A 26,615-nucleotide genomic window follows, 5' to 3' on the forward strand; every position below is an offset into this window, starting at 1 on the left:
TCGCTCCTTCCCACCGGCAGGCAGGTGTTCAGCCATCTCCAGGAAAGCAGGGCTCCATCACGCATAACGGTGACTTGGGAAGACAAACGCTACCACTCCAAATGTCCCCCCCCTTTCCTTCTTCTTCCTCCAGCTTTATATGCTGAGCATGTCGTCACATGGTGTGGAATATCCCTTTGGTCAGTTGGGGTCAGCTGTCCTGCCTGTGTCCCCTCCCAACTTCTTGTGCACCCCCAGCCTACTTGCTCATGGGGTGGTGTGAGAGGAAGAAAAGCTCTTGACTGTGTGTAAGCACTGCTCAGCACTAATGAAAACATCCCTGTATTATCAACACTCTTTCTAGCACAAATCCAAAACATAGCCCCATACTAGCTACTGTGAAGAAAATTAACTCTATCCCAGACAAAACCAGCACACAGAGGTTGCCCAGAGTCTCCATTCTTGGAGATATTCAAAACTGACTGGACATGAGTCTGAGCAACTTGCTGAGCAACTTGCTTAAAGCAACTTACTTTGAGCAGGGCACTTGACCTAGACGATCTCCAAGGTTGCCCAGAGTCTCCATTCTTGGAGATATTCAAAACTGACTGGACATGAGTCTGAGCAACTTGCTGAGCAACTTGCTTAAAGCAACTTACTTTGAGCAGGGCACTTGACCTAGACGATCTCCAGAGGTACCTGCCAAATTCAACTATTCTGTGATTACGTAAATTTTGAAAACCTCTTTCTGATGCATGAACGATAGGAGGGGTGCAATGTCATCCATCCATAGAGTGCTTTATAAATAGTAGCTAATTAATGTTTTCATTTCAACTCTCATTCCTCTTCTTCTCAACAGCAACTAAGGAAAATTGTGCAGATAGGAAACTAGAACAAAGGATTGAATTGTCCAACAAATTATTATCACAGCCAGGCATCAGGTTTACCAGAAGGAGCAGAAAAGTCACGAGGAAAGGCCTTGCTTCCCTCCACTGCCCAGCACAATTATCCATTTCCCACTCAGGCCACGCTCCTGGTGTGTTGATCCCATCTGTTTTTGGCTCCCTGGCCCCACACACAGGAAGGAGGTCTCGGGCAATTGCTGGAGAGGAGCACTGTTAACATATGATCTCCCAGGTTAAGCTGCCCATAATTGGTCATCTCTGGACAACTGATGAAGTTTGGGTCCATTCCTTTTCTATTAATTGAACTACAGTAAGACTGATGAGAGGAGCTCTCCCATTCCCATTGGACTACATCTAAGACTAATAAACTACTAAGTTTATTTCTTAGCATCTGATTTTGTTTCTGAAAAAAATTGCATCCCCTGTCCTAACTGTAGGGGATACATTCCTAAAACTATTGGGCAAAGAGCAAGATACAAGTTAAAAATCTGTCACCTCAATGTATAGTATATGTCACATATGCTCACCAGCATACTATTAAAATTTCTTAAGGAGTACTCATGTATAACTTAAAACATCTGAAGTATGCAAAGTACCAAAATGTAGCCTAAGACATTAACGTTCACAAAGCCAGTTGGCTTTCTGAATTCAAGCCTGCATCAAGATCTGAAGTAGAATTCCTTGGCCTATGTTCTGGTAGATGTATGAATAGATTATTTTAATAGTTCCCTCTAGTCTGAAATACATCCACCTGAATGTCCTCTCTCTAGCCATGGCTCTCTTCCACTTGTCCAGAACTCCAAATCCTTTATCATCTGGACATTAACTTCACGGCCGTATGCTATAATTCAAATTTGATTTAATGAATACAAAAAATAGCTAGCTGGTGATTCAAGAACTGGGTTTTTTCTCCAGCTTTTACATTTTCATCTGAGCTGTAACAGGTTTTGCAGCAGAGGTGCACCTACTCTGTATATTTCTACTCTTCTGAAGAAAACAGATCTCTGTTATTTTAAGATCTCCATGTGAAGCTGAGGAAATCAATTAATTTCAGTAGTTTAGAATGAAGTTGTGAGAGGAGTTTTGCAAGCCTAATACAGAGCCTTCAACAGTCAGTTACATAGTCTACCTGAATATAAGGCCAGAGCTTTGAGGATGCTATCCAAAGGTTACAGAATCTGATTACTAAGTAGTACTAAATGCCCCCTTTTCTTGACAGTCTGACAGTTGCAATAGCAAGAAAACTTTAAGACAGCCATAGCAAAGCAGGAATTATTTAAAGTTGTTGAGAAATTGTTAGAACACCATGTAGACACTTGCCTCAGACTTGCCCCATCGTACAAGCTCTATAGATAGATTCAGGGCTTCAGTTTCCAAATGTGTTGATCTAACCCTGCACTGAGCTCCTAAAGCAAAGCTAAACTTTGCTGATGTACTCAGTACATCCAGTTAACAAAGAGAGAAATAAAAAAGCTTTACAACAGCTATATAGTTAAAACTATCCATGGATGTGGTACAGAATTAAAAAATTCTTATAAACCACAGCTCTTAATGAGACCTGGACTTGATCAGCACAATTCTACTTGAAAATTGGCTCCAGAGAAATAATACTAGTAATAGACATGTGGTTTGAAAATGCATGCCTTTGGCTTTAAAAGATACAACGAGTGGCTAATTCAGCAGAGATGTTTGTGCTTCTAGACTTACTCATTCAAATTACCATCAGCATTTGTTTCTTTCTATGCAGAATGATATGGGAGGCCAGCGAATGCTCGTGAATAAATGGAGCACTTTCCTCAAAACAAGGCTAGTTTGCTCTGTGCCCGGGAGAAACGGAATTGATACGCATTTTGATGAATTAGGTAAATATCCTAGACTGCAACAAACTTAAAACCATCATACAAAACATATACTTCCATGATAACACATCTTACTGTCAAATATGTTACTTGTATTCATTAACAGGGAATGGTTGTTAGTGTTTTGTTTCTAATGTATATGAAGTTCTATACATAGGGAGTTGACTATCATCAATTATGCCTTTACTTATTGCATTGCTTTTAAAGATTGCTTTTAAAATCTTCATAAAATTAAATAGCATATATGAGTAAAATAGGATTACGCTTTTAACAAGCAATGGAGTTTCTCTTTTGGGGCTGAGAAAAGTAGTTTGCTACCAATAACGTTGCATTTAAATTTTACAGAGGATGTGTTTTTGCTGCAAACTCGTGATAACAAAAATCCAGTGATATTTGGCCTCTTCAACACTACAAGGTAAACAACTAGAAGAAATAATAGCAGCAATAGAGGAATGTTTGAACAGCCTATTGAAGAGATAGAAGCTGCATGATAAATATCCCTTAGCAAATATATAGTAAACAGTTTAATCCCTGTTCTATTCACAGTGGACTTCCTTGTTAATGTAAAAACTGCTCTGTTACACTCAGGGCTTGAAGTCTCATTCAGTGATCCAGTCTATCTGGATCATAAATTAATTAAATGTTTCTGCTTGAAAATTTCCTAGTGTCAAAGTATATGCACTCCTGCATGCTTATAAGAACAGCCTGTCAGAGCCACCTGTCTTCCTTTAAGAGCTCCCCTGTAGTTCAAGTTTAAGTAGATAGCAGCTTAAATTCCTACTAACTTCTTAGTGAAGCCTGAAACACCAGCTGTGATGTTGCTGGTGGCCTCCTTTTCTACTGCAGTCTAGTTCAAGTGCAAGCACACAGTACCTGTTTCTTGGAGATCCAACTATTAATTTAGGATGTAACTGGTAGAGAAAAGCAGCTGTGCTTTTGCCACTATTTCACATCTCCTGATTGGAGATATTTACTTTTTGGAGTAAAGCAAGGCTGATCTGGTCCTCTAGGGATGCAGGCACCTAGCATTTCCTACTGGCTCCCTATGCCAGTAGAGAAAGGTGGGCACCTAATTAAAACGATCTGGATCACCTTCTGGAGTCTTCAGAGATAATTTCTGTAGAGAGCACTGATGCTTCTTTAAAAAATAATGAATTGCTTCTCCGGAACTAAGTGAATAAAACTTAAAAGTAAAAAAGATACTTCTATGTGGATTGATCTACATAGAGTGATCTTGATGATCTAACTAATAACACCAACCAACATTCCCACTCAATGTAAAAAGACCTCTCTTCATTTCAGTCAGCATTGGATGATTCCCATCTTTCCAAAGTAACAACAACAGGAAAAATCTTAAAGAAGAAAAATGGTTAACCATTTAAGCCACTAATCAAAGATATATAATACCTGAGTTCAGTTCACTGTGCTTTCTCTGTGTTTATAAACAAATAATTTAGAGCCTGTGTTCACCATCTTCAGATTTTGGGATAAAAACACAGAGCTTCCTCAGAGAAATGTTATAAATATAAATACATTAAAGACTTTGTAAAGAACATTGGACACAGCAGTTATAAGAAAAGCATATAGGAAACAATAGGTATTTTTTTCTCCCTGAATACTGTTGAAATGTGACTTATTTTTAATTACACAATAATACCAGTATTATATGTACAGAATGTGACATATTGCTTTATTAATGTCTTTGAATTTTACTTCATAGCAATATATTTAGAGGATATGCTATATGTGTTTACCACATGGCAAGTGTCCGAGCGGCTTTCAATGGACCATATGCTCATAAAGAAGGACCTGAATACCACTGGGCTCTATACGAAGGAAAAGTACCTTATCCTAGACCTGGTTCAGTAAGTACAATTATTTTCCATTGCTTTGCTATGTAAATGAATTTGGGAAGAAAAAGCAGACTGCTGCTAATGTACAAATCTTCCTGACTTCACAGTCCAGGATATATTTATTTGAATATATACATACTCTAGCACTTCTGAAAAGTGTAGAATGGCTCAGCAATAAGTTTAATCAAGTACTAGAACCATACATTTCCCAAAGGAAACCAGTGGAATTAAGAATATAAGGCTTTTCAAAATACTGTTGAGACTTGAATTTAGCAACCTTGTGTTAAGGTCCTAAGGTCTCAAAGTTAAGACCCCAGGCAAGAGAGGTAGAAGGTGGGTCAGATGTTGTGTTCAGAAGCAGTAAGTGCATTACCTGGAAGGAACCTCACTTTCTATTGAGCCTAGAATAACTGTTCTTCTAAATTTGGCTGCTGACATATTTTTTGCATCTGAACCTTGATAACTTTGATCTAATTGTCAAAGAAATAAATGAAAAATCAAATTTATTTAGGTGCATTGAGTGAACCATGAGGTTTTTTTCTAATGAAACTTTTTGGAGAACAAATTGTCCCTACTGACTTGGCTTGAGAAAATAAAGCCAGGATGAACTAGAAACATGTACCTATATTTACATTAAAAGTATATATATTTAAGATACAAGCAATATTTTCCAATATAATTAAGCTTATTACTGGAAAAAACAAGCTTACACAAGGCAATTCACTTTCCTTCTATCGCCTGCTGAAACTAGGGCATTTAACAAGTGTTAAAGGAAGAAAAAAAAAAAAGATGATCCCCTATTTCAAGATCAGGTGGTTCTGGTTCCTTTTTTTCATCTCTCTTCCAAAAAGGATCAAATTTCAATATTTCTATAATTTAGATCAGTGTACAGGTTAGAAATGAGACATAGATTTTAACAAAAGTAACTAATCAGAATAAACACATTTGTAGATAAGGAGTAAATCCTCTGTCATCTGAGGTCCTTCTCTCAAGACCGTTTCTAGAAGCAATGGTCTAGCATTCACAATTCATTGGTTTGCTTTCAGACATCACAGAGTGAGATTTTATTACCCCCCAAATCAGGTTCCTGAGCTTATTAACATTCTTGTTCTGTACCCTTTACAGAGACTATAGAAATATTAAAACAATGTTGCAAAGAACAAAACTCAGCAAAATAACTCATGTTTTTCACTAATTTTCACACAATTCTTTACAAACTTCTTTGTTTTAATGGACATTAAATGAAGAAAATAAACAAGACATATTTTGAAAATGCAATTAATCTGGCAACTATTGTAGCATACTCTGCAACTATATAGGTGCTGTCATGTAGAGAGTTGTTCCTGCCTGGCACGTAGATTTTTCATTTGGTAAATAGAAATTCTGGAGGAAATCACAAACTCATTACTTCAAGACAGGTAATTAATTTCTACAAGGAATTCCTATGTTGATTTCTCCAAAGCATCACAAGTAATCTTCATCTCAAACCCTTTTCCTCTTCCACTCTTTTTTTAGGTGTTTCTGAAGTTTCTGTGCCTGTAGTGTCTTAGCCCAGGACTCTCACATCCCAGCTCGGGGTGTGAGGAGAGCAGCCCCCCGTTCACTGCCTGTCAGTGCGGCCTGAAGGTGCCCTTTGCATTGCAGGGGCCCGTCAGCATCTCACAGAATGGACACAACCAGGGCCTCCCTCACCTTCCCTTCCTGCTGCGAGGCAGGAGGAGCCCCACAGCAGGCAATGCCAGGCCAACCCAGAGAAGCATCACATCCAGGATTTCTTCTTCGCCCCATACCTTTTGGGAATACAACTACTTACCCACCCATGGCAATTGTCATCTGTTGCAAAGATGCTTTTGTTTACACTGGCTGAAGGTCTACCCCTTATCATGTCAGCATTGTGCAGATTTTTGACTCTGTGAGATGCAAAGACATTTCTAATAGCTGTTTGGCTAAACCCCCCCAGTTTTCACACTTCACCTCTTTATCTTCTCACAGGCTAGGGGATCACTCTCTTGAGCTCAACGGTGGAATAAACAGTTGCTGGAGCATTACTTTCAGTGTTGTTTTTCCTTTGCTAACTGAATCAATATTCTCTTTCATACTAAAAGCAATCATTTGCAGAAAAAAACATTGCATACAATTCATTTATCACTGAATCGCAGGAATGAGAGGTGAAAAGGCCTATTAGCTTATCTATTCCATGCCACTACAGCCTTTCTCCCTGTATTATGATTTCAAATGCATGTCCTCTCTCATTTTAAATTAATGTTTTCCTCTGCTTCTCTTGGGGTTGGAGACATAAGTCAAAATGCAGAAGTGGATGCTCCAAAAAAGAGATTATCTAGGATTTAAACATTATGAATATGAATTGATCATCCTGGCCACTAAGCTACCACTGTTGCAGTGCTGACATCAATACCAAATGGGTTTTTTTATTTGTTTGATGTTGATCAAAGTCATTGGAATTGAGTCAGAATAGAAAATCAGATAAGTAAATTATCACATTTTGAGCAAAATGGTTGAATGTAAAGGAATTATTGGTTTCCTATTTGACATTTTGTATAGCAAATTTACAGTTTTTGCAGTTTTACAAATAATGAGACAATACTATGCATGGATTGCAGAATAGCTGTATATTTTACAAAGATGATATGGTCCACGTTCTTTAAGGGGTATTCATTTTTTTTCCAGGCAGTAGAACAACTCACATATGTTATTTGAACTAGCATTAAACACAGGCATGAATTCAGTATTAATGACTACAGTCATTACATTGATATCTCCTAGCACTGAAGATTAAATGGTGGGGTTTTGGCAAGAAGAAGAGAACACTGAGCCAGCACTTCAGCAAAGTTGACAATGATTTACAGAAAGGCTGCCCTAAGTTCCACTCGCTTTCGATGCTTCTCTCACTTGACTCTGAATGGCCACATTTGGGTCAGGCTGGATTGTAGCCTCCCCAACAGGCAAGGCATAGGAGCTGAAACAGGTATAAAAGAAGAGCGCAAGTAATTTTCCCAATGTCATGGAACAAGTTAGTTGAGGAACCAGGTCTTTCCTGGGTGTTAATCAATTTAATCATGTTTGTCTCTATATGTTGCAGAGCACATCAGAGGCTGAATTAGCTGGCTCTGCCAGTTAACAGAGGATTAATTGATTCATTTTTGGCTGCTCATTTAGGGCACAGTTTAGAGGTCTTTTCAGTGCTTTTCCAGTAGCATGAAGAGAAAGCATGTTTCAGGCTGTAGCCCACAGTGTTAGGTTTCACACTCCAAAGAAAAGGTCAGCATATTGGTAAGCTGAATCCCACTACCTTTCCCATTACAGGAGTGACAGTGACAAGAGGCCAAAAATAACCTACTGTTAGGCATCACTGAGAGTCAGCGCTCTTTGATCTTAGCTGTTGAATGGGTAAAGATGGAGTCTATAAGGAATGAGAGTAGAGTTTAAAGCTAAATAAACAGAAAACTACTGTTAAGAGTCACACAGGTTCTGACAGACTCTGCAATCCGCTGCTCTCTGAAGTCTGCTTGAAGCACTGCTTCCGCCATAATCTCTGCTCCCATTTTGCTGATTCTTTTAGTGCATTTAGACTGTGATGCTTCTGGGAATGACATCAGTTACCTCAAAAATGGTGTTGATAGACTTCAGAGATGGCTGCATCTACTGTTTCCTTTCTAGACTACTTGATTTTATTTAATTAAAAATGAAAAGCCTGTGAAGGATTATTTTTATTAAATCTCTCCAGGGCTAGAACTTTACAAAGGGAACCTGGCAATGCCTATTCACTTGGTATGCTGTGCAGTGCATGGAAAGCAGAGGCTTAGCCTGTCTTCATGTTCCAGCTCTGTCTCTTTATTGCAAACAGCCGGTGAAATTCCATCACTAGGTTCATTAGGCAATTATTTTAAAGTCAACACTGAACAAATACTTTCCTGTAGCTAAGCCCAAAAAGTGGAAACAAACATTGCCCCACTTGACAAGTGCAGGAGTTTGTTATTGTCAATTACAGTTGACCACAAGTTTAAAATTACTGTTTCCAGTAAACATAAAGAGTATTTTATTTCATTTTATTGATTGAAAAATCCAATTTAAATAAGGAAAGGCTGCTACTGTGGCTTTGCTTGAAATGCTTCTTAAAACCACACTGTCTTATGAATATTTGGAGAAAGTAAACAGTTACTGGGATATTTCCAGCTTGATCATAAATGGTTTCAATTAGACGTCATGAAGCAAATTGGAAATGTAGAATCTATGTTCAGTTAGGGAACACTATACCCTTCACAAAGCATCCTAAAATTAACTTCTCTGTTTAACGCATTAAATTATCCCTAATTGCACATTTGACTGAAGGAGTAAGCCTCTTTTAATCAATCATTGACATAAAGTCTATTTGCTTTGCAAAACAGTAGAATGATCAATGCAAACATTGGTATTTCAAGCTAAACTGTGATATATAATACTGTCATTGTGAGTTAGGAATTAGAATCAAATGTAATACTGTTAGAATGCCTGAGATCAAGAATTATTGTTGCTGCTGGCATAATTTTTAAGTGTACTTGGTTTCTTAATGGTAATACATTTTGCAATCAAAAGTAATAAGACTAGAGATTGATTTCAAGCATCAGTATTCTGCTGACTTTACATGGCTGTGTCTTTACTGGGATAGGAAACCCCTTTCTCCTAACTCTGTCAATGGCCATTTTGATTACACCTTAAATATGAATTCGGGGAAGATGTAAGCACTATGTTTTTTGTCAAAATCTAAAGCGTCACTATTTATTCTGCTCTCAGTATGCCAGAGACGAAGGAGCTCCCTCTTTCTAAACATGACAATGCCAAGGCTCTGTTCAGCATTCCCTTTCTTGGCTTCTCACGATTAATAATCCACACATACATAAAGCATAGAGTTCACTGTCCCAATTCCTACTGTGGTCTTCTGTGCCTGTTTTTATGCCAGGTTTTCTGTAGACTTGTCATTACCCCTGAAAACAAGACCTGTCTCTGACAATTTATTTGGCAAACCTTCAGGATAATCTATGTTTTATGTTTTTGCAGTGTGCCAGCAAGGTGAATGGGGGTATGTACACTACCACTAAAGACTATCCTGATGAAGCTGTCCATTTTGCCAGGAGTCATCCACTGATGTATCAGCCCATCAAACCTGTTCATAAGAGACCAATACTAGTTAAAACAGATGGAAAGTACAATCTTAAACAAATAGCAGTTGACAGAGTGGAAGCTGAAGATGGGCAATATGATGTCTTGTTCGTTGGCACAGGTAAATTAAAGAAAGCAAGGAAGACAATTGATTTAATAGGTTTTTTACCTCCAGGTTGAATGAAATTAAGCTGTGTATAGTTCAAAAATAGAAAAATCAATACAATATTCCTTTTTAACAATCATTCTTTTCATGACTGTGCCAGTCTTCACCTTACAGAGGAAGTTAGTCATTCTAGGCATGTGCTTCACTGTGCTGATAACATTATATAGAAAAATAATGGTAAGGAAACATTTCAAGATTAGAAAGAGAAACCAAAGTATAGGATTCCATTTTTTTTTTCTTTCCAAACAAGAAACTTAAATTAAATTCCTGAACAACTTATGTTATTTTTAAAACTTCAGAACACAATCGTGTATCTGAGCATAGTTCTGAGCTGAGACCTAGAGACCTGAGAGAAACAAATGTGATATTATTTTCAAAATTATCAGTTCAAGTTACTGGCCTTATTCCACAGTTTATCTTCCCCAATTCTGGAGACCACAAGTCTAGCTGATACCGTTAAAAAGAAACTGCCAGCTTCCAGATTTGGGTTACAACACAGCTCAAGGAAGGAAGGAGGAAATACCCAAGTTTCTTAAAAAGAAACTGTTAGAAGTTTTCTGCAAAGTTTTCTTGTCTGTCTTTTGTGCCATTTTTATCAGATATGGAGAGCTTGTTTAAAGAGGATTTTTAAACATCTACCAAACAAATATGATTAAGGTAAAATATATCATAGATCTGCCCTAACTCTAAGCAACCAGAGAAAAAACCACATTCTAATAGTATTTGAAAAATAAGAAAACTTAAGAAAATAAGAGGAAAGCCTGGAACTAGACAAGACTTTCGTCACATCTAATCTGTCTGGAAAAAATCCAAGGATTCATGCATTCACATTTTATCAATCTAACAACAGGAGTGGTATCACAAATCATTTTGACCATTTTGTCTAGGAAAGCAGTTACAGTGAATTATTTTTTACTAATGAAATTCCTCTGATAAGCACATTTCAGTGTTGAGAACATTCAAAAGAAGCATGTTTGTAGAATAGCAAAGGCTTATTTATATTAGTGCTGTTTTCTAAGCTTTTAAATGGCCTCAGTATGGTCTAAGTATTGGATTTAGTGTGGTCTATAAAACATTGTACCATGTGTCACATTTCTGTACAGCAGATTTTATAATGGTGCCTAGATTTTTCATATTTTCCACTTATATTTGTGATCGAGATATTGTATCAAATACTCTTGTACACAAGTCTTCTGTTCAGCAAAGTTGAATCCAAGGGGACTTAAGTGTGTGCTTTAGAGCTGTGCTGGACTGGCACCCAACAGCTGCTTAGTCTTCTCAGGATGTCTAATTTTAGGTGACAAGAAATTCCAGCATAGGAATTTGGGCTTTAGAAACTCTAAAATGAACCTTGCAATCTCTGCTCTGGCAAAGCTCCCATCAAAAAACTCACTGCTTCTCTTGGCAATATTATGTTAGAAAGAGTTAATCTTTTTTTATCAGACTCCAACACCTGTTGTGTAACATAAGTAAACAGGGTCTTACAGCCAAGCAGAAGTTTCTTTAGGGTAGCAGTGCAGGTTAGAAAGCTTCATCAAAGGCAAAGTCTGAACATCAGAGCTAACTTTCACATGTCTGTCAGCAGGATTCGAAGAGGGACATACTTATGAAAATCAGAGCTCAGAATGCAATTTTTTTTTACTGTTCCATCACAAAATGGATGCCTTTGATTACATATTCTCTTTGAGAAGTGGTGTATGACCCCAGTTTAATGGTTCCTCTTTATGTTTGCCCTTTGATCTTTTGCTGAACATTTTTCCCAGTGCTTGTCTGCTTTATTTCCCCTGTAAATCAAAGATGACTGAAAGTAATAGAAGAAAGGAAATGATATTTGCCATTGTTGATGACAGATTTTCAGATTAAGGAAAGCAAGACTATTCTAATAATAGTCAGCAAGACAAAACTGAAATGGTGGAAGACCAGATGTTATTCGTGTATTTTAATTTCCTGCAAGAGTTGTAGTGACAGAGAGGTTGATAAATCTAAACTCCAATGTGCCTTAGACTTTTTGAATGTGCAGCTTTTTTTTTAGTTCATCTTCCTTTGATTAACACCTTCAGCTCAACAACAGCTCAGTGTTTCCCTAGAGGAGGGCGAGAACTGCCAACAATGAACCCCTGAAGGTTTTTGTACTGTTGCCTGGAGGAACGGAGCTGCTGCCAGCATTTAAGGATAGTTAGTAGTTTCCTAACTAGTGTAAACACTCAGATCCTATAATTAAAGCTACTTTACACTCCCTTGCCTTGATGGACTCAGCTCCTGCCTACTCTCATTTCTTTTTCTGAAATAAAGTCACCCTCTTTGACCCTTTTGCAGCTCATCAAGGGGTTATGACCCAGAGTTTGAAAAATGCAAGTCAATTAATCATATAGCTCAGGGATGTTTCAGTTGACTCTTATTTGCCAGGGACAAATTGTCATATGTGTTTATTTTCTAAGAGTAAGAATCCTCATCGATAACAGCAATATGAACTACCTGCTCGTATTTATAAATTTCTATCCATTATCAGTTTGAAGAAGTAATTTAATGTATTTGAAGACCATATAAATGTTTCTACCAATTATAACCTTTAGTTTTCTTTGTTTTTTTCTTTTTAAATTTATTCCCAGATAATGGAATTGTGCTGAAAGTCATTACAATTTACAATCAAGAGACAGAATCAATGGAAGAAGTGATTCTTGAAGAGCTGCAAGTATTCAAGGTGAACTGTGCTGTATATGAAGCATAAAGTTTTGAATTTTCTGCAGAATTAAAATGTCTAAAAAAACTGAGGGTAGTCAAATATATAATAGTTGTGTGCAAGAAATTTTCTAATGATCTAGTTGCTTTTTGACATGAAATCTTCATTTTCAACTGACTTTTTCTGAGGTGGAGTTATAGCCCAAGCACTAAAGCATATTGCAGCAAACCAGGACTACTGTCTTTCCGTTTACATGCTTGGAGGTTGTAGTGTGACTTTCAGTTAGAAACTTACTGCATTTTATTTAATTTTCCCTCATATCCAATTAAGTATTTAAGAGACTGTAACTGCATGCACAAAAATGTGCCTACTACAATCTTGGAAGCTTAAATGAGGTCCAGATGAAAAAAAGCCCAATCCTCAGAAAGAATGAAGCAGTTAATCTGTTTTTACAGTGGGCAAACCTGAGTCCTAGTGAGGCAAAACTCCATTCTGTTTAAGAATAACCCATGACTCAAGCTCAGTATTTGGTATATGGCAAAGCTAATATAATGAAATTTTCTTAGTGAGTATTCACATCATGTCATGTTAGCCATATAAAGTAGGAGGCTAATGTACTTGCAACCACAGGGAAATCTAACATCCAAACTTAGATATTTAAATCTGGTACCTGCATTTAGGCAGTGTAACTATTGACTTGTTGCCTGGGGAGAAAAATCACAGAAATTGCCCCTCTTGATAAAGCTGGTTTTCAATAGACCTGTTAGGGTCTATGTCTTGCCATTGCTCCAGGAAACCTGAGCAGAGGGCAGAGAGGACAATATTGAAAGAAGGAATTCCTGCTATTTTTATCTTATCTTCAGTGAATGTTTTGTTATAAAGAACACTCCACTTATCACTCTCAAGTAGGACAAAAGAGATTCAGTGGTGGCAAGAGCTAATGTCATGTTTGACAGGGAAATTGTAGTGTTCCTCTGGCTCCGATAATCCTGAATTAAGTGTTGGCTGGTTGTTTTTAAATAAACTCTTTTAAATTAATACTTCTGAAAGTCACAATTTCCTCACATCTTTCTGTAGCATCAGAACTTAAAGAAAGTTAAAGTATCTAGCAAAGCTGAATATAATAAGTAAACATCAACACTATTTTACCTAATTTATTGTCATAGCAAAAGATTTTTTTTTTTTCTAAGCAAGGAAATATTTCCTATTTTCTAGGTGCCAGTTCCTATTATCTCTATGGAAATCTCTTCAAAAAGAGTAAGTATTTGACAACTTTGAAATGTGAAGATTGTGACTCAAATGTAACGAAACTATAATCTGTATAGAGATAGATAGATACATAGATAGATGGATGTACATAATCTATAATGAGACCTGGTCTGATATATGTAATCCTTATTTTGTAATATAAACTTATGGTTATATGCTCTGTTCCTTTATGAAGCATTTATGTTTTTCAATTCTAATGTTAAATCTCCTTAGTTCACACTATCATTCATATCAAAGCAAGTAAAAACCAATCTGTTTCATGAGTTACTGGCATAGTAATCACAGTAAGGATTAGCTTGGTGGATATGGCAACTCACAGAAAAGTTCCTTGCTGATAAACGCAGACAGACTTCAGCCCCATGGGGATATCAGTGCAAAAAGCCTTGCTGGCTCTCCCACGTATTCAGTTGCCCATGAAAGGCAGGGCTGTTTGGAGATGACTCCCTTTCAAGTTTCTGCTAGTTTCTGCTTATATAAACACCCAATTTATTACTCTTGTAGGTAGATTCTCATCTGTACCATATCATAGATATCTGTACCGTATCATCATATCATCTCAGGATGGAGCCATTATAAACATCCCAGGATAGTTGTATCTTAATAGATCTTAGACATCCGATGCAATATAGGTGCACATAAACATAGTGAAACACAAGTAACAAAGAATGAAAATTGCATTACTAGGAGGTATGAGTATGCCCCAAAAGATCATTTTAGCTTTGGTGTCCAGTCAACTTTCATTCTTTCTGTAGGTAATGTAGAAAAACAAACTCCTCTGATGGTTATTCAGAGGAGGATCTTAGGTGTAAGTATTCTGAATTATTTCCTGGATCAATCTAATTTTTTTTCCATGTGAAAATCAACTCTGGATTGTCTAACACTGCACCTAAGTGATTATTTGGAGAAAGACTTCGGTGTCATTTCAGATTGCCTTACCTTTAACTCTCAGTGAAATGTCATGGTAAAAGGGTTGTGTTGGAAGAGTAAAAAGGAGATACTGTATAAAAGTGAAGTAGTCTTCTTCCATTACATCCAGGTCCCAAGAGGGCTGCTAACTCTACTAATTCAAGAATTATCTAGAAAATCTGGAGAGAATGGTAAAAAAGCTGCCAAAACAATCTAGCGGTTGACGAATAAACCTTCTTGTGAGAAGTAAAAGTAGCTTAACTTTTACAAGATATCAGAGAAAAGACTGAGAGAGAACAGGATAGCCAGATATAAAATTTTACCCGACAAAGTGACTTTCTAGTGTGTGTGTATAAGGACTCTTGAACACTGATGGCAAAGCAATATCAAGATCGAATAACCAAGTTCAGCTTGTTGAATGTAGACAAACTTAGTCTTGAAATAGGATGCAGTTTTCTGGTACTGAGGAAAATTAAATGTTGCAATACATGTTAGGGACAGGGCTGGCACCAAATCATTTTGTCTTTAAAATAAGATCTGTAAGCAGAAGTATGACTTAGTTGAATTTATGTGAAAAAAGTTCCGTAGCTTCTCTGCTTGAGCATTTTGGCTAGTCTCTTTTGACCTTGGAGTTTGTGAGCCTGTGGAGACCTCCTTGCTAGCTTTGTCTCAATATCCTTATAACACTAACCAGTCTTCACCAAGTCAGCAGTACAATAAAATACCATGTTTCAGGGCTGAGCTAGTTATCTGCAAAGGCTGGGAAGGAATGTTCTTCTCTGATGTTCAGTTGGCTAGGTATTGGATGCCTTTTGCCCTCCTCTGATGAACCAAGACTTAGAATAGTCTTTACCCCTGCTAAAAGATGAAAGAGAAAATCCCATCTCGTGTTGGGTGTTCATGTCTTCCGGGACAATCACACTGCAGCCTTTGCAGACAAGAAAGAATTCCCCTCAAACAAGGATCCTAGGTTTCTTCTTCATTCCAGTTGGCAGACTGAGTTCCTGCTACTATCATCTGGTTTACCTCAGCTGAAAAAGTCTTCAAGCATTACTGTTACCAGCCTCTCCTAGTTTTAAATTTCATGTTTTGTGATAGGCAAGCCAGACTAAATGAGCTGCCTGTATTTTCCAGCTTTGTATTTTTCCAGAATTTTAAAATATCTGATTTTGAAAGCTTGGTCTAAGAGTGGGAATTATGGACTAAGTTTGGCCATTAGGATAAGCACAGCTTAAGTGTTTGTTAGGAATCCTTTTTCTGACTGGTAAAACCGTGGAAGTGAGCCGTGCATAAGCAGTTCATATTGCAGTGCACACTGCATATTTCTGTGTTCACTCCATTCACCAGCAACAAGATTTTTTCTCAAATGCCTGTAAATTCAAGCTATTCTCTTCTGAATTTGTTATGCCAGCAACTCATGAATCGGACTGATCATTTTTCATTTGATTTGAAAAGGACATTTATATGAACTCAGAAGATACAAACAGTCTTAGCACTAATGCTGTAAAAAACACAAACCCTTACAAATAAATACTTTCATTCACCAGCAACAAGATTTTTTCTCAAATGCCTGTAAATTCAAGCTATTCTCTTCTGAATTTGTTATGCCAGCAACTCAGGAATCGGACTGATCATTTTTCATTTGATTTGAAAAGGACATTTATATGAACTCAGAAGATACAAACAGTCTTAGCACTAATGCTGTAAAAAACACAAACCCTTACAAATAAATACTAAAGAAGCAGATTGCAACCAGTTAATTTGTAAGGAAAGACTGCACAGTACCAGGAAAATAAATCTATCTCCTGTACACTGAAGGATAATATAAATCATAGTACTACTGTACATGTGTATATGTGAACCTATTGTAAGTAGCCACATCAAGAGTTAAATTTACTTGAGAACTTCCATTTTAGAACTGAGGTTGCTTATAACTTTTGCAAATTTGAATTTCTTTGTTTAAAGTCTTTCATGTCATTTTTTTTTTAGCAGATTAGTTAGGTCACAGAGAATTGTAAAGAGGGAGGCATTGGAAACTATCTTGAGGAAGAAAAAAGAAACTTAAAACCCTGCCTATTCAAACACAAAGTATACAAAGCTGAAACTTCAGAAGTGAGGAAATGCCAAAACAAACTTGTTCAGTTTACCTTCTTTCTCTCCTTTGTCCTCATGCAGGAGAGGTTAGTCTGTAATCAGGTATTTTCCCACAGAGTAACTCTGCCTCCCTCAGGGCACAGGCTGGATGCACAACTGGCAAGCAACGCTAAAGCTAACATTTTTTAATAACTCCATTGGTAACAGAAGTTTCAGTGGAAGTTCTAGGAATTTAGTCGTACATGGTGTATTTTTTTCCAGCAACAGCTCTACGTTGGATCTGAGTCGGTCATAGCACAAGTGAAGTTCCACCAGTGTGACATGTATGGCACCGCTTGTGCAGACTGCTGCCTCGCTCGAGATCCGTACTGTGCTTGGGATGGGATCTCCTGCTCCCGATACTATCACACAGGAATGCAGGCAAAGAGGTGAGAACTGTTGCTTTCTGTGATATCCTTTCTGCAAAACATCTACTACTAGAGAGTTCATACTGTAACACAAAGTACTTCATATCTCCCCTTCATAAAAATAACTGAGCAATAAGAAGATATGTTAGCTGCTAATTTGTTAGTGCAACCTTAGAGGATTACAAAGGACCCAAATTAACAGGATGGCATAAACTGCAGTACCAGGAATATTTTTATGAATGAAGCAAAGTCACTTAGCAATTATTTGCAGTAAGTTTTAAACAAACCTTAGTTTCCTTATACATCTTTTAGTGTGCAAAGGAAAGATTCTTTACAACATCAGAGATCTATTTTGGTAGTATTATACAGCAAATATATCACACTGCAATAACATATAAACAGAATTTCCAAAAAAAGCAAAGAAGAATCTGTGTTAATAGTCAAATACCTTCACCAGCCAAAATGAAACCAGAGTATCTGGAAAAGCTAAGGTTAGGCTTAGGCTTTCTCCAGTGAATTTATAAAGACAAGGTACTCTAGAAGCCAGTTCCAAGCATGAACCTAATTTGGGTGCTTTAATTCTTCCCTTGGGGAGTCTTCTCCTCTCTATCACTATTCACTTATTCATGGCTCTTGGCCTTCACTCTTTTGTGCAGTAATTTCCCATATACCTGTCCTGTTCCCTTTCCTCTCAAACACAGGTTCTCCAATTCAGCTACACAGATACTTGATCAAGCATCTAGAACATGAATATTTTAAACCAGACCTTTCCTTAAGACTTTGAGTCAGCTTGCCACTAGAGAGAGTAATTTCTAGCCTTAGTCAGCAAAACTTTGGTCATGTATAATGCAAATCTTTTCTGTGGCTTTTTTACAATTACTGTTTCTGCAAATATATGCTTATATATATTAGACATACATGGACTGCAAGGATTAGAAAGAATTGAGTAACTTCTGGAGACAGTTTTGAAAACTGTGGAGTGGAGAAAAAGTGGAGATGGTTAAGTCAAAACCAGTATCCCAAACTGATTATTGTTTCTTAAGGAAAAACAGGAAGATTTTTTGTTGGTTTTTTTTTCTTGTCCTGCACACCTTATCTTTTCATGAACCCGGATGCACTCAAACAAATGCACTGCTGACTACAGGACAAGGGGGAATGGCTTTAAACTAAAGGGGGTCGATTTAGACTAGATATAAGGAAGAAATTTTTTACTCTGAGGGTGGTGAAACACTGGCACAGGTTGCCCAGAGAGGTGGTGGATGCCCCATCCCTGGAAACATTCAAGGTCAGGTTGGACGGGGGCAACCTGATCTAGTTGAAGATGTCGCTGCCCACGGCAGGGGGGTTGGACTAGATGACCTTTAAAGGTCCTTTCCAACCCAAACTATTCTATGATTCTATGATTCTATAGTCAGGCACAACAAACATTTCTCTGGATTTTTCTAAAAGATAATAAACAGAGAAAGCATTGGGTAACCCAAATTTTTGGGTAAGGCACATTAAAATGTAAAAATGAGAAATACAACCAATGACTCAGCATAATTAAGAATTTCTGGGACTTATTACACTAAGGCATAGGTTAAACCAAGTAAGAAATCTACACCACTTTTACAAGCAGGATTGCATAGTCCTCTCATGGCTCTTGTAAGCAGACCTAAGGGAGGAAGTGGGCTCTGGTTGTCTGCTCAATGTGAGAAAAGTCTGGCTAAAATTTTCAGGCAGCAGATTAAGAAAGATGAACAGCTATATAGTGGGCCAGGGAGATTAGTTTCTTGCAGTATAAGTAGAAATTGGATTACTGTAATTATAAAGCATATGGGTTACTCATCTAATGATGTAAAGTCATTTGTGGAAGGGGGGGTTAATAAATTTCCCAGCAGCCTGCTAGGACTGTATCAGCATTTATGTTGTTTTGCAGGCTACTTATTGTCTAAGAAAAGATAAGAGAAAATCACTCAGTCCTGAACTCTGTTGTACATTTTTAGCATATTTCTCACCTAAGACAATTTCCAGAGTAGCAGCCCTTAAGTCCCCTGACACACGCATTTATCCAGGGTTGAGTGATATGGGCAGCACCCCAGGCACCTTCCTGTGCCTTACCTCCCCAACATTCAGCAGGTCAGTCTCTAAAAGAAGAAAATACTGCTGTTATCACCCTCCTTCTCTTAAGATAAGCACTGCAGCAGTGGAGAAGGGATTTGCACTCAGTTGAATGTTCTTGAAGTCTGCAAAACTTGTTTTACATATAACATATAAGTTTGGGGAACAGCCAGCAAGAACTAATAATGTGGAGAGGCACAGATGGCATTTGCTTTGTTCACTTGAGCTCATAGCTGAAGCTCAGAGCATTTTAAACTTACGAGCTTACACTGTGTGGTACATGGAGAGGCAGGGAGAGCTACTCAGGACATGTATGGAAGTTGTTTTAAGCTGCCTCCTTCTGGGTACCAGGTGAAAAGCACTGCTGGAAAAGGCAGGTCTCGGTAGACAACATGGAGTTTTCTGATACCAGGTGACCCAGAGCAGGCAATAACCCTGCCATGGCTGCCCTGGGCTCCAGATACAACTAATGCTACGTCCCAGAGCATACACATCTTGATTTCGCCTTGTCTCGGGGCTCCAGCTCCCAAGCTGTACAGGGTGGTACCAGTAATGTGAGTACAAGGGGCATTGGAGAGCGCTTGTTCCCCCCATTTCTGGCAGCCCTTGCTTCATCAGGACTTACGGAGCTGTGCCTTACATTGCAGCACACTTGAGCTGGCTTTAATACCACCACTATCTGCTCAAATGTGGCCCTCATACAGTACATTTAGGTGGGCTTTTGACTTGTAAGAGCAGCCCTGCTAGTGCAGTAAGAGCACTGCTAAGAGCTCTCTTTTTAATTCCAGTCCTGCTGGTGAAGAGTTGAACTGAAGCAGGGATGTACAATGTGTCCTCCCCACTGATTCAAATGCTCTCTGCTTTAGATCCTAATGCCTCCAAGGTATGACAAGTGTTTAGAGAAACATGAAATAGAAAAACTGTAAACTAAGGCATGTACAGGACATAGAGAGAACTGCAGCATAAATACAAAAAACCCTCTGCTTGACAGCTGGTATTAATTTGTTGAATTGTGAAAGCCTATATTATAATTCCTTGTAAATGCATAGCCTGGATAATTAATTAGATATAGGATTTAATTAAGGACAAATAAAAACTGAGCCCACAATCTCATACCTTGATGCTGGCAGTGTAGCACACTACAATGTCATAGTAGTTACAGGTGTACAGCTCCTGCATACTGCAAATACTTAAGATGCCAGAAGGAAATTATATTGCAGTCAACTTCCGTGAAGTGCGCTTGAAAAAGCAGAGAGGTCCAGGACTTAAAGAAATGCTTTAGTTCACTATTACCTCTGCAATCTGATTTAGGCAGGTTCAATTTTTATCTAAACAAGCACTAAATTCTACAAGTGAGATTCTTTGCTCTGCCAGCTCACCATCCAGACTGAAAAAGGGCTGAAGTAATTTTGAAGTGTCTTTCAGCTTGGGTAGGTCTGGTAACCTGTGATTCTGTAGCTAATTTTAAGAAGCTGACAGTCGCCCTCCTGCCTCCTCTCCCTCTCTGGCCTCTTTCTCCACCACCCGCTCCACTAAGCAAACACACAAACACATGCTTCATCTCTTATGGTTAGCAAGGGAGCTCCAAACAGATGGGTTTTTTTCCCAAATCTAGGTTTCCCCCCTCCCGAGCCTCCTGGCCCTCCTCGCTGCCTGCTCACGATCGGGTGCCCAGGTTGGAGGGGCTCCCGCCAGGGGGCGCCACGGAGAGCGGCCGCCGGGCGGGGCAGGGCGGGGCGGGGGGGGGGGGAGGGGGGGGCTTGCCGCTAAATCCAGGTGCTAAGCCAAATGTCACTCTCTTGTAACATTTGGTTTGGCAAACCCAAACTCACGCAAACCTCAGCGATGCCTTCTCTCCCTAAGACTTTTCGACTTTGCCTCATCTATCCCTGGGTAATAATAAAGAAACATGAAGATGATGATGATGGTGATGATGATGATGATAACGACTGTATTGCTTTCTTGCAGATCATTTTTACTAAGTTCCTGAAAGCACAGAGCTACAGACTGAAATCTAAATTCATGAAGTTACAGATTGCAAAAGACACTTCCATATATTCAGTACATTTGCTAGTCACTGAAAATTGTTCTTTATAGTAGTTTATCTCAGGAATTGTCTGGTACTCTATTATTCATGGAATTCTTAATGAAATTATTACTAAGAAAAAATAACAAATACCAGGCTTATGTCAGTATTTGTGAAATAACTTTATCTCCCAGCATCTCCCTCTCTTTCAGCACCTCTCCCCATTTTTTCCTTCTCTTCAAAAAGAGTGGCAAGTGAAGGCACTGGTAAATGTATCTTCCCCAGCCTTCACACTCACAACAGTAAAATTCTATCAAACAAACATTTCTTCTTCTTGAACGTTTCTAACAACTGGAGAAATATCCTATCCTGAAGGACTAGGATCTTTTTAGCTCTACAATGATCTTCAGGAACTGAAGAGTAAACAGTGCATGCCTGCTAGCTGTCCTGTTCCTGCTAGATAGGACTGCTGGGCCTGACAGCAGCGGGGTTTTCTTGTTTGTTTTTTTTTTTTCCAAGACTAATGTCTATAGTATTTATGTATATTTGTGCAAGAGAATGTCTCTTCTGAATAATCTGTATACACAGATATGCAAAGCTGGTGGCAGCATTATTCAGCACTGACACTTTGCAGAGTTATCAGCAAGCACGGCTGTAGCATCTATACATTACAAAAATGAGAACTCCCAGGGCATGATAAAGCCCTGTTGCTATCTCAGAATCTCAGTTTTTGTTTAATAATATGCATGTATTTTTAATGCTTCTGCCTAAAAGGCCCAACTCAGTCCCCACTGAATTTGCAGATTCCCTTGAAACAACAATGGCAAAACATTGGTTCTGCTCTGAATATCAGTTAAAGTTAAAGCTGTCCTTTTCCTTCACCAGCACCACTGGATCAGAAGTCCATACAGGTGACAACTCAGAAAATAATCACTGTCTACTGCCAGTTTAGAAATACGATGAGTAACATCCATGGGCAAGATCTTTAAATAGTGTAAATCTGCATAGTTTCAGTAAATTCAATTTGTACCAAATAAAAATTCTGCATTTTGTGTTCACATAGCACTGGAGAAAAGCATTATTTAAGTAGTAACTGCAAAGAATAACAAAACTGCTTGGCTTTGCTAGTTTCTATCATATATGATATATACTGTACACATACCTGCTGTGTAAGCTTTGCTGTATTGCATATTTCTGTTAATCTGTTATGTATGGCATTGGTAATACTGTGTAGAATTACTCTTTATGCAAATATAGGAAAGGTATCCTTAGTATAACTAAATTTCAGGTTGTTGGAAATACTACATCTGACAAGATATGACATTCCAATAGGCTCTTTCGTTTCCCTAGTAAGCAATCTTATTTATCAGGACACTCAGAGAAAAAAATTGCCATATAAAAGCACAGTTCTTCTGGGAATGCACCATACAATTATAGCTTTCATTATTTTTCTGTAAATGTATATAAAAACCCCAAAGCCCAAAACTCACAACAATTTTTCTCTCAAAAGCAATTGCATTATTTCCAGGTTGCAGCCAGGGCTCCCAGGTTCTGACCACAGTTCTGCCACTAGCTCACTTTCTGCATGGGCATGGGCATGGGCAAGTCATGAATGTGTCTGTTTCCCTATTGAGAAAAATAAGCTTAACAACTGTCTGCTACACAGATGTAATAAAATAATGTATTTGCTCTGCGCTTTGAGATTCCCAAGTGGAAAAAAGACCATGAGAGTGAAGGATAAAAGAACTACCATTCACATATATGGCAAACTGTTCTAAACTAAAAAAGGAAAATTTCCTTGGCTTCCAGAGAGAGAGAACCCAAAGACAGGCTAAAGGTCCCTTTGACCCTTCCTGGCACTGAATGTTGCCCAGTTGGTTCAGAGGATCTTGTTTTAGTATTTATAACATCAGTGTAGTTATGTATAAACTGGACACATAGTTGTGCCTCTTCCCCAGACAAGTGTGTTTCTTTTTTTCAGACATGTGATTCCCAATAGGTTGAGTAGAGAGAAAATACCGATGCATAAATGAGCACTTCTCACAACAATGCTAAATTTTTAGGAATCAAGATTTAGCTCGTTATGTTTTTAATGAATGCCACTTTAGCATAAGCCCAACAATCTGTAAGCCAAGCATGTTATCTCAAACAATTCCATTTTTTCCCCTCCAGACGTTTCCGCAGACAAGATGTTCGACACGGAAATGCAGCGCAGCAGTGCTTTGGCCAGCAGTTCATTGGTAATCTACTCACATGTTTACAAATTGTTAGCAAATGCCTAGAGCAGAGAGCACAGACTTTGCCAAGAGTATGAGCCAGACCATGATCTCACCTGAGTTTTTTTACTGGCATATTCCTATAACAGGTTATAAGAGTCATGGGGATGAGCCCATGTCATCCAGGTCTACGAATGACTTTGTTTCGATGGCAAGTCAGGTGCATCCCATAGCGTTCATGTAGCCCTGCAGCCCTTTCATTCAGACTAAGGATGTGGCTAATGCATCTCAAGGGCTTCCAACAGAAATGCAAGTGGAAAGATGGGGCAGGGATAAGAAACAATAGGGCTGCATCCTGAAATGAATATGAAATACTGCCAGGACACTCAGCCAGAGGTGGGAATTGAAGGAGCTCCTTAGTACAGACATGGGCAATGACGTGTCAGAACACAAATGTGTATTTATGATCATTATCAAGATTTGTCCTAAAGAAATATAGATTATTGTGTCTAATGCTGTTGTCCAAACCTTGGAAAGTGATGATTTCAAACATTGGTACTGGGAATGCCAATGACAGAAAACAGTTGCCTGGACATCCTCAATATTTTGCAGGATAACACCCAATACATTTATAGAAGAAAAAAATCAAATATAAAAGATTCTTTTAGATAGATAGTCAGAGGAAAGATATTTTAGTTAAATACTAGATAGGTATTTTACCAGAGAAAGCTTCATTAAAATTGGAGTCTATTGGAGGATATAGTAGATTTTGGAAAAGTATATTCCAATATGAATTATTAATTATACAGTAAATTTGAAATACAACAGAGAAATCACAATGATATGAAACCCCGTGTTTTTTAGGGTATAAAACAGATTGGTCTCAAGAATATTTCTCACTACTGTGGAATAAGATGATTTCATTAATAAGGCAATTGGTCTCCTCCAGTGTAACATCTAGCTTATCTTCCTCCAGATGTTTTGTTGGATGGAAAAGCAGAATTGAGTTGTGATTAATTTCATTCACCTTATTTTTATTAGCACCCTTCGGGCCAAAACTATACATTCATTTCACATGTGTATAACATGGGTATATATAATATTGGTTAACATATTTATAGTTTTTAAGAGTTTCATTCTGCAAAACGCTATGTGTGCTTATTTTTATATAAATAAAAATATTTAATTATTTATTATATTTAAGCAATTATTAAATCCTCCTGTTTCACTGAGTGAAAATGAAATAGATTAACTATTCATAAGAACCAGGCACAAGCAATTAGCAGTGTGAAAGGCTGAGATCTGTTTCTCTGTGTATAATCTTAGCTGAATCATGGCACAATTTCGTCCATTTATCTCATAGCCAGATCCTGTGAGAGTCTGAGATGATGGGAGAATTCACTTAGCAGGTCAGACCTTCACCAGATACTACTTTTCAGTCACTATCTGGTTGGATCTGAATTAAACTTCATTCTTAAAATAAATATACCCTGAATATGGAGTGTAACAAGTATTGGCAGTAACACATTTTTAAAACATTTCTTTTCCTTCCAGGTGAAGTCCTGGAGAAGACTGAGGAGCGACTTGTGTATGGAATAGAGTACAACAGCACCCTTCTGGAGTGCATCCCTCGGACCTTACAAGCAAAAGTAATCTGGTTTGTCCAGCGAGCGCATGAAGCTAAGAAGGAAGAGGTAAATATTCTTATAGCCTAACCTTTTAACTAAAAGAGCCCGTGCTTAGGAATATTACATCTTCAGTGAAAGGCCTGTCATCAGTTGCTGAAATGTACATGGGTGTAAAGGAAAAACATAATGTTTATCTGCTCTCTTGAATTAATAGACCTGAGAATTTCAGTTGGTGTTTGCATTCAGCACCTTGAATGCATATGTTAGAAATGTAACAAAATGATTTAAGATCTCAAAACAAAAGAGAATCCCACACTTCTCTTGGTATGTTACTGCAGAGGTGAAATGTGTACATACTACTCCTAATGTTAGTCCAGTTTAACATCTATTCATTCTTGCTGCCTCACCCATTACATTACAGAACCTTCTGAAAATGGGTGTTGGTGGATTCTCTGCCGCTTTTACATACATTTCCCTATTATGAAAGTGCTTCATAAGTGTTACCATATTTATTCCTCAATACTTCTCTGATAGATATCAGTGTAACTATCCCCACTTAGTATGTGGAAGGACATTGGGAGAAAAGCCTCAGACCACCAAAGGATAAGGATGGTTCCCTCACTGCCTAGCAGCTAGGCTCTACTGCGAACGTGAGATCCCAGCTTTGCCATAGACATCTGCAGATCTCTGGAGTGGGACTCATGATAGTAAATGTGGACATTTATAATAAAGAGATGTACCTGTGAGCTAGTTGATGTAGGCTGCCTTTAAAGTCAGACTAGATGGTGTTGCAGTTGTATCCAGTGGCATCGCCTCATGCTTAACTAGACAGCTTCATTTGGTCAGGTAAAAAATGACTAGTAAATCACTGAATACAAAAATAACCAAGGATGCCACACTCTGCTTTAAATATCTAAAATTAAGCAAGATGAATGACATCCCCACTTCAGGCACATTTTTGCCTGAAGTTTTGTCCAAGTCCCAGATCTCTGCATGGATTTTCACACTTGGTATTTCCTCATGTATTTAGCTGGAAGATCCCTATCTATACATAAACATTCTTACAATAGAACTATTCATAGAATCATAGAATAGTTTGGGCAGGCTGCTCAGAGCCCCCCGTCCAACCTGACCTGGAATGTTTCCAGGGATGGGGCAGCCACCACCTCGCTGGGCAACCTGTGCCAGTGCTCCTCAGCATAAAAAATTTCTTCCTTATATCTAGTCTAAATCTACCCCCCTCCCCCCTAAAGCCATTCCCCCTTGTCCTATGGCAACAGGCCCTGCTAAAAAGTCTGCTGCCATCTTTTTTATAAGCCCCCTTTAAGTACTGATAGGCTGCAATAAGGTCTCCCCGGAGCCTTCTCTTC

At 38.3% G+C, this 26,615-nt stretch overlaps 1 protein-coding gene across 1 annotated transcript in view; it reads left to right on the top strand.

Annotated features, from left to right (window-relative positions):
* Positions 1–26,615, top strand: part of SEMA3E (semaphorin 3E) — a 158,361-nt gene that overhangs the window by 128,638 nt on the left and 3,108 nt on the right. Inside the window, exons 8-16 of the mRNA XM_009285519.1 lie at positions 2,632–2,746; positions 3,089–3,158; positions 4,464–4,608; positions 9,652–9,874; positions 12,529–12,620; positions 13,815–13,856; positions 17,130–17,296; positions 23,574–23,641; positions 25,172–25,311. Of these exons, the coding sequence (XP_009283794.1) occupies positions 2,632–2,746; positions 3,089–3,158; positions 4,464–4,608; positions 9,652–9,874; positions 12,529–12,620; positions 13,815–13,856; positions 17,130–17,296; positions 23,574–23,641; positions 25,172–25,311 (1,062 nt within the window). The remainder of the gene's footprint in view (positions 1–2,631; positions 2,747–3,088; positions 3,159–4,463; positions 4,609–9,651; positions 9,875–12,528; positions 12,621–13,814; positions 13,857–17,129; positions 17,297–23,573; positions 23,642–25,171; positions 25,312–26,615) is intronic.

Source organism: Aptenodytes forsteri, unplaced genomic scaffold, assembly GCF_000699145.1.
Source record: "Aptenodytes forsteri isolate BGI_AS27 unplaced genomic scaffold, ASM69914v1 Scaffold87, whole genome shotgun sequence".
In the NCBI taxonomy this organism is placed as follows: Eukaryota; Metazoa; Chordata; class Aves; order Sphenisciformes; family Spheniscidae; genus Aptenodytes; species Aptenodytes forsteri.